The sequence below is a fragment of the Odocoileus virginianus genome, chromosome 20 (assembly GCF_023699985.2).
Source record: "Odocoileus virginianus isolate 20LAN1187 ecotype Illinois chromosome 20, Ovbor_1.2, whole genome shotgun sequence".
In the NCBI taxonomy this organism is placed as follows: Eukaryota; Metazoa; Chordata; class Mammalia; order Artiodactyla; family Cervidae; genus Odocoileus; species Odocoileus virginianus.
In genome coordinates, this window is record NC_069693.1 from 2,532,992 (window position 1) to 2,539,387 (window position 6,396).

A 6,396-nucleotide genomic window follows, 5' to 3' on the forward strand; every position below is an offset into this window, starting at 1 on the left:
ATAAAGTAATATGGTGTCTCACAGGAAGTTGTGATTCCGGTGACATACATTTGTCATGTCATACATGATTGTACATTCACACGTTTCTCTGCGTTCCCAACGATCTAAAAATGAGCTTGTGCCCACTTCTCTAATAGACAAGTGAATAATTTACAAAGGTTCACCCTATGAAGAGAATAATTTAGGAAGTCTAATTCTATAGAGAAGTACTTTACAGTAATGGCAGGCCAATAATGACTCCTATTTCAAGCTCACGTCAATGAGTTTTTCACTTTCTCTGCTCTGAGCTGGGACTACAGTAATCGTCTGAGACAAATGACTTCCATTGCTTAATGGTGAACAGTGCCTTGCAAACCACAGTGCTGTGTGACCTGGGGTGACTGACTTAGCCTCTCTGATCCTCAGTCTTTTGAGGCTCTGCGGACTCCGCCCCCTCCTTAAGGAGGCGGGGTCCCGCCCCCATTTGCCGGCCCCGCCCTCCTCGGGCTCCAGGAGAGGCTGAGAGTCTTCATCCCACCGCGTGCTGACGCAGGGCCTTCTGGGAATGGAAGTTTCAGTGACGCCGGCACGGGGGCGAGGGGCTCAGTCGCTGTGTGGACGCAGCGCGGCGCCTTCTGGGAGTTGTAGTTCTTGGCAGCCCTGAGCGGGCCGCAGCTCTCCCGGCGCGCGGGCACACTGCGGGTCGGCCCGGCGCTTGGGCCCGACTGTGGAGGCTGCTGCCTTGCCCCGTGAGGCCTGCATGTCCGCGCCACCGCGGGACGAGGGCCCGCAGGGGGTCCTCATGGACCAGGTAGGGCCAGAGACGGTGGAGAAACTGACCCGAACCCGCCAGGCTTGGCGGGAGCCGCCCGAGGCCTTCGAAGCTGGCCCTGAGGCGAGGGCGCCGGGGGTGGTGTGCGCATGTGCGGGTGTTGTGCGCGCGTCCCTGTGTGTGTCCGTGTGTTCCCTGGACGTCCTCACCTGCCCCGCGTGCCGCTCCAGTTTGTCCCGGTGCGGACGTGTATCTGCGTGTGTCACCGTGCATGTGAGCCCGCCTGTCACACCGGAACTCGGTGCCCGTGCACCTGTGCGTGTGACTTCGTGAATCCGTCCCCGAGGGTCACCGTCGGTTTGCACGTGCCTGACCCTCGCGGCCTCTGCCCGAGAATTCGAGCACTTGGGGGCGTCGGTCTTGTGTGGGATTTGTTCTCCTGGGTAGGTGTGAGGTATATAGTTCCACAGTTCCTGGGTGTGCACCTGTGCGGGAAGGCTCCGCAGGCGTGTCTGCCAGCCTGGAGCCGCGTGGTCTGCGTGTGCCTGAGCACGCCTGCGTGTGGAGGGCCGTGCCTGGGGTGTTTATGAGAGACCTCAGGAGTGTGCAGTTGTGTCTGTGTATGTGTGCGCGTGGGGGGGCCCCGCACACCGGTGACTCTGGGCCTGTGTGAAGCGCGGCCCACCGCATGACTCTGCGTGTGATGGGTTGCCACCGCAGGTGCTGTCCCAGGCGGGGCCTGCCTGTTGGGCAGCCGCCGAGTGTGACTCGCCGTGTGTGTAGCCGTGTGTGTGCGTGGGCAGGTGTGACTGCAGGAGCATTTGGAGCTGTGCGCGTGTGTGAGGTGGCCGGCCTCCTTGTCGCCCACAGCATATGGGTGTGTAAGGGCATCCGAGTGCCAAGGGGAGGCATGGTGTTAACCGCCACTCCCCCAGTATGGTCGCGTGCCACCCCAGTGTATGTCTGTGGGTGATGTGACTGCCTTTGAGCATGTCTGTGTCTCCCTTCGGTTGCCTGTTTGTGTACCTGCCCGGCCCAGGTCCGCCCCACCCCGACTCCACCTGCCGTCCCAGCACGCACATGGAGGGGACACCCTGTGTCCGGCGTCTGCCTGGGCGTCTGCCTTCACGGCCCTGCTGCTTTCTCACACAGACGTCAGCTGGACCCACGCAGGAGGCACGTGCATCTGGGACAGGTGCCAGAGCCCAAGAGACGTGGACGGGACGCGGTGCTCCCGAACCCACGAGGTGGGTACCACCGCCTGCCCTGGGGACCCAGCCAGGCCCCGCTTACACCTGAGGGCTGTCAGAGGGGTGACCCCACACTGGGACCAGCCCAGCCTGGCTCCCGCCGGCAGAGTTCTCACCCTGCACAAAGATCCTGCGTCACCTGTCCTCACACGTCAGAGAGTCTCCCTGCTCTCTGCCCGGGTCACACTTCTCCAGCCCTCCGTCCGCGCCCAGCCCCTTTCCGTTTCCTCTGTCACCCTGGTTGTGGTCCCACCTTAGGCCCTTTGTACTGGCGGTGCTCACAGCCCGGAATGCTCACTCCATCACTTCCTCCGTGAGGCCTGCACTGGGGGACAAGCCTTCCAGGCAGATGGGACGCCAGTGCGAAGGCCCTGTGGCAGGAGCATGCCTGGAGTCGTTTGTGGAACAGGGAGGAGGCCTTTGACTGGAGAAGGGCAAGCTCAGAACAGGGGAGGGTGGGGTAGAGGCTGAGGTTGGGGGGCTGCTGTGCAGACAACGGAGAAGAGAAAGGCTTTCATGGAGCCATTGGTGACTTTAAGTGGAGGGGAGAGAGGAAGGCGGAAAGCTCTGGAGCCCCGCAGCCTCAGTGTGGGCCCTGGCGTCTCTGCTTCCAGGAGCCTCACTGTGGAATAAAAGCACACATGTGGCAAGAGCTTAAAGCAGCAGGCCCCAGCCTTTTTGGCACCAGGGACCAGTTTCACGGAAGACAGTTTCATCCGAGGCTCAAGCCCAGGGGGCAGACACACGGCCCTCTGGATCCAGGGTCTTTCAGGGAAGGGTGTGTTCAGAGGGTGATGCCAGGAGAAACCCATCACCCCCAGAATGGCCCCCCACTAGGCCCGCCCGCCCCAGGGGGCTGCCCCTAGTACACATGTGAGCACGTTCGCACGCACCGGCAGTGAGGGCTTCAGTATGCATTTTGCATGGACGCAGTTGAATCCCTAGCAGCAGGGTTTAGACATGTTTTTGGTTGTCGCTCCTGGGGGGAGTGGGGGTGCTGCTGGCATCAGAGAGGCCCGAGATCCTGTTCCATGTCCTGTTGAATAGAATGCACGGGGTGGCCCCAGGACAAAGAACGGTCTGGCCAGTAGATAGCCCCTGCGCTGACCCTTTCCCGGCCTGAGACAGGTGACAGACCGGTTTGGTTCTCCGTTGTCTTTCCTTCTTTCTCTCTCCCTCCGTCTTCCCGCCCCTCCTCCTCCCCTACTTTTCCCGTAACAAAGATGTGAAATCGAGGCAGCAGCTCTGAAAGCCGGGATGGAAGCACTCCTGGAGGGCGCCGCTCCCCAGAGCTCCGAGTCGGGGGGAACCCCCAGACCCGAGGGTGGGTTCAAGGTCGGGCCGGAGAACCTGGAAAGCTGCCTGAAGCAGGAGGCCCGCAAGGAAGACGCCACCGGGGACAGGGTGCCCGAGCAGGATGAGCTAGCCGCCGGAACCCCCGAGACCAGCTGCAGCCCCCCGACTCCCCTCCAGAGGCGCGGTGCCCCAAGAAATCGCAGGACCCTGAAGAAGGCAGCCGCCAGCGTGGAGGCGGCGGCGGCGGCAGAGCGAGGGGGCGGCGGCCCCAGCAAGCCGTGGAAGTGTGGGGATTGCGGCAAGGCCTTCAGCTACTGCTCGGCCTTTACGCTGCACCAGAGGACGCACACCGGGGAGAAGCCGTTCCCCTGCGCGGACTGCGGCCGCGCCTTCAGCCAGAGCGCGCACCTGGCGCAGCACCGGCGCGTGCACACCGGCGAGCGGCCTTTCGCCTGCGCCGAGTGCGGCAAGGCCTTCAGCCAGGGCTCCTACCTGGCGGCGCACGGGCGCGTGCACACGGGCGAGCGGCCCCACCGCTGCGCCGACTGCGGCAAGGCTTTCGCGCGCCCCACGCACCTGGCGCAGCACCGGCGCGTGCATACCGGCGAGCGGCCCTTCGCGTGCGGCCAGTGCGCCAAGGCCTTCCGCAGCCGCTCGTCACTGCGGGAGCACCAGCGCATCCACACGGGCGAGAAGCCCTTCGCCTGCGCGCGCTGTGACAAGGCCTTCCGCTTCTCGTCGGCGCTGCTCCGCCACCAGCGCACGCACACGGCCCAGCGGCCCTACGCGTGCGGCCAGTGCGCTAAGGCCTTCACGCAGGCCGCGCACCTGGCGCAGCACCGCGGCGTGCACACGGGCGAGAAGCCCTTCGCCTGCGCCGAGTGCGGCGCGCGCTTCAGCCAGAGCGCCTCGCTCACTGAGCACCGGCGCATCCACACGGGCGAGAAGCCCTTCGCCTGCGCGCAGTGCGGCAAGGCCTTCACTCAGGTGTCGCACCTGAGCCGCCACCGGCGCACGCACACCGGCGAGCGGCCCTACGCGTGCGGGGCCTGCGGCCGCGCCTTCAGCAACCGATCGCATCTGGTGCAGCACCACCTGGCGCACACGGGCGCGCGGCCCTACAAGTGCCCCGAGTGCGGCGCCGCCTTCGGCCACGTGTCCTCCCTGCTCGAGCACCAGAAAGTGCACACGGGCGAGAAGCCCTTCCACTGCGGCGACTGCGGCCGCGCCTTCAGCCACGGCTCGTCGCTGACGCTGCACCGGCGGACGCACACGGGCGAGCGGCCCTACGCCTGCCCCGAGTGTGGCAAGGCGTTCAGCAACCGCGCCTACCTGGTCCAGCACCACATCGTGCACACCGGCGAGAAGCCCTACGAGTGCGGCGGCTGCGGCAAGGCCTTCAGCTTCTCCTCCGCGCTCATCCGGCACCAGAAGACGCACGCCGCGGGCAAGAAGGCAGGGGGACCAATCGGCCCCACGGCCGCAGCCTCCTCCACACCTGAGCTCCCGGCCGGAGGAGGAGCCTGCTGACCTGACAGCGGCGAGCCTGCAGAAGCCTCGGTGCTAGTGTGGTTGCTGTCAGCCGCTCCGGCGCGCCCGACTCTTGGCCACCCCGTGGACTGCAGCACGCCAGGCTTCCCTGTCCTTCAGTATCTCCCAGAGGTCGCAAACTCATGTCCACTGAGTCGGTGATGCTGTCTAATCATCTGATCCTCATCCTCTGTACATAACCTTGGTGGACCAGCTCACGAATGAAGGCTGAGGTCTACGGGGACCTCCTACAGGCGGGGGCTCACTGAACCTTCTCTACCTCGTGCTCAGGCTCTTGGCACCGGCGAGGAGACATACCACCACCCCGGTGATGCCCGTGAGGAAAGCGAGTCTCTCAGAGGCTTCATGAGGTTCTCTCCTCACTTGAGGCTGACATGCCAGTGCCAAGATCAAGCCCACATCTGCCAGTCTCCCTGGTTCAAAATCATAGAATTGTGTGTGTGTGTGGTCGCTTAGTCGTGTCCGACTCTTTGCGACCCCATGGACAGTAGCCTGCCAGGCTCCTCTGTCCATGGGAGCCTCCAGGCAAGAATACTGGAGTGGGTTGCCATTTCCTCCTCCAGGGGATCTTCCTGACCCAGGGATCAAACACTGAACTCCTGCATTGCAGGCGAATGCTTTACAACTGAGCCACCAGGTAAGCCCATAAAAGGGTCAGATAACTCAGATAAAGATAAGTGTTATGGACAGGATTTTAAAAGAAATGGGGAAGTCATTCTGTCTTATATGTGAGTTAATTTTAATTTTACTCTAACTAAAATCCTCCAATACTTTGGCTACCTATTGCAAAGAACTGATTCATTGGAAAAGACCCTGATGCTGGGAAAGATTGAAGGCAGGGGGAGGAGGGGACGACAGAGGATGAGATGGTTGGATGGCATCACTGACTCAATGGACATGAGTTTGAGCAAGCTCTGGGAGTTGGTGATGGACAGGGAAGTCTGGCCTGCTGCACATGGGTTCGCAAAGAGTCTGACACGACTGAGCGACTGAACTGAGCTAAAATAGCTTGTTTGCGGTGTATCAAATACGCATTGTACATCTGCTTTAATTATACAAGGGCACATGGACCAGAAGTAAAGCATGTTCTGCCTCCCTTCCTGGGACGCCAGTGCTGGTACTGCATCACTGATACTTCCTTCTCAGGTGCCAAAGCCATACTGCCAAAGCATCATGTACGCATGGCGGTCCGTTTGTCTTGAAAACTTGAAGAAACATATCCCTGACTTGTTTAACGTTTTGTTCTGACAATACGTACAACTGCTGAAAACCATGTTTCTCTGGAGCAATTTCTCGGAATGATCTGGGAGGCTGTCTACTGAGTTGTAGTCCTCAGTTTGACTCAAATAAAACTCTTTTCTATTTTTATTACACAGTGTTCATCGATTATTTTCATTGACAGGGAATTGGTGGTATTTACGAGGCTGGCCAGATCACTCCCAGGGGATGACAAGCGAATGAAAGAAAGGAGCCAACCCAGAGAGAAATTTGGGGAAAGACTGCTCTGGGGTCTGGCATTTGGAGGATGGGGCTGACAGATGAGGGATG

General features: G+C 61.1%; 1 protein-coding gene across 3 annotated transcripts; it reads left to right on the forward strand.

Annotated features, from left to right (window-relative positions):
* The first annotated feature begins 608 nt into the window (after window positions 1-608).
* ZNF835 (zinc finger protein 835) lies at window positions 609-6,219 on the forward strand. Of its 3 annotated transcripts, none has more exons than XM_070451659.1 (3): window positions 609-790; window positions 1,791-1,998; window positions 3,225-6,219. In XM_070451659.1, exons 2-3 carry the CDS (start codon window positions 1,832-1,834, stop codon window positions 4,825-4,827), a joined length of 1,770 nt encoding a protein of 589 aa, XP_070307760.1. In that variant the 5' UTR covers window positions 609-790; window positions 1,791-1,831; the 3' UTR covers window positions 4,828-6,219. The 3 variants fall into 3 exon arrangements, with proteins under 3 accessions (XP_070307760.1, XP_020743806.2, XP_070307759.1); XM_020888147.2 differs by having other exon boundaries at window positions 610-790; window positions 1,904-1,998; XM_070451658.1 differs by lacking the exon at window positions 609-790 and adding an exon at window positions 804-1,194 and having other exon boundaries at window positions 1,904-1,998.
* Window positions 6,220-6,396: the final 177 nt, after the last annotated feature.

Coding starts and splice junctions, on each gene's coding strand:
- ZNF835 (XM_070451658.1), top strand. CDS start 901: ATGTGCGGGTGTTGTGCGCGCGTCCCTGTGTGTGTCCGTGTGTTCCCT. Junction 1,195..1,903: donor TGTGGGATTTGTTCTCCTGG/GTAGGTGTGAGG, acceptor TTTCTCACACAG/ACGTCAGCTGGACCCACGCA. Junction 1,999..3,224: donor GGTGCTCCCGAACCCACGAG/GTGGGTACCACC, acceptor CCCGTAACAAAG/ATGTGAAATCGAGGCAGCAG.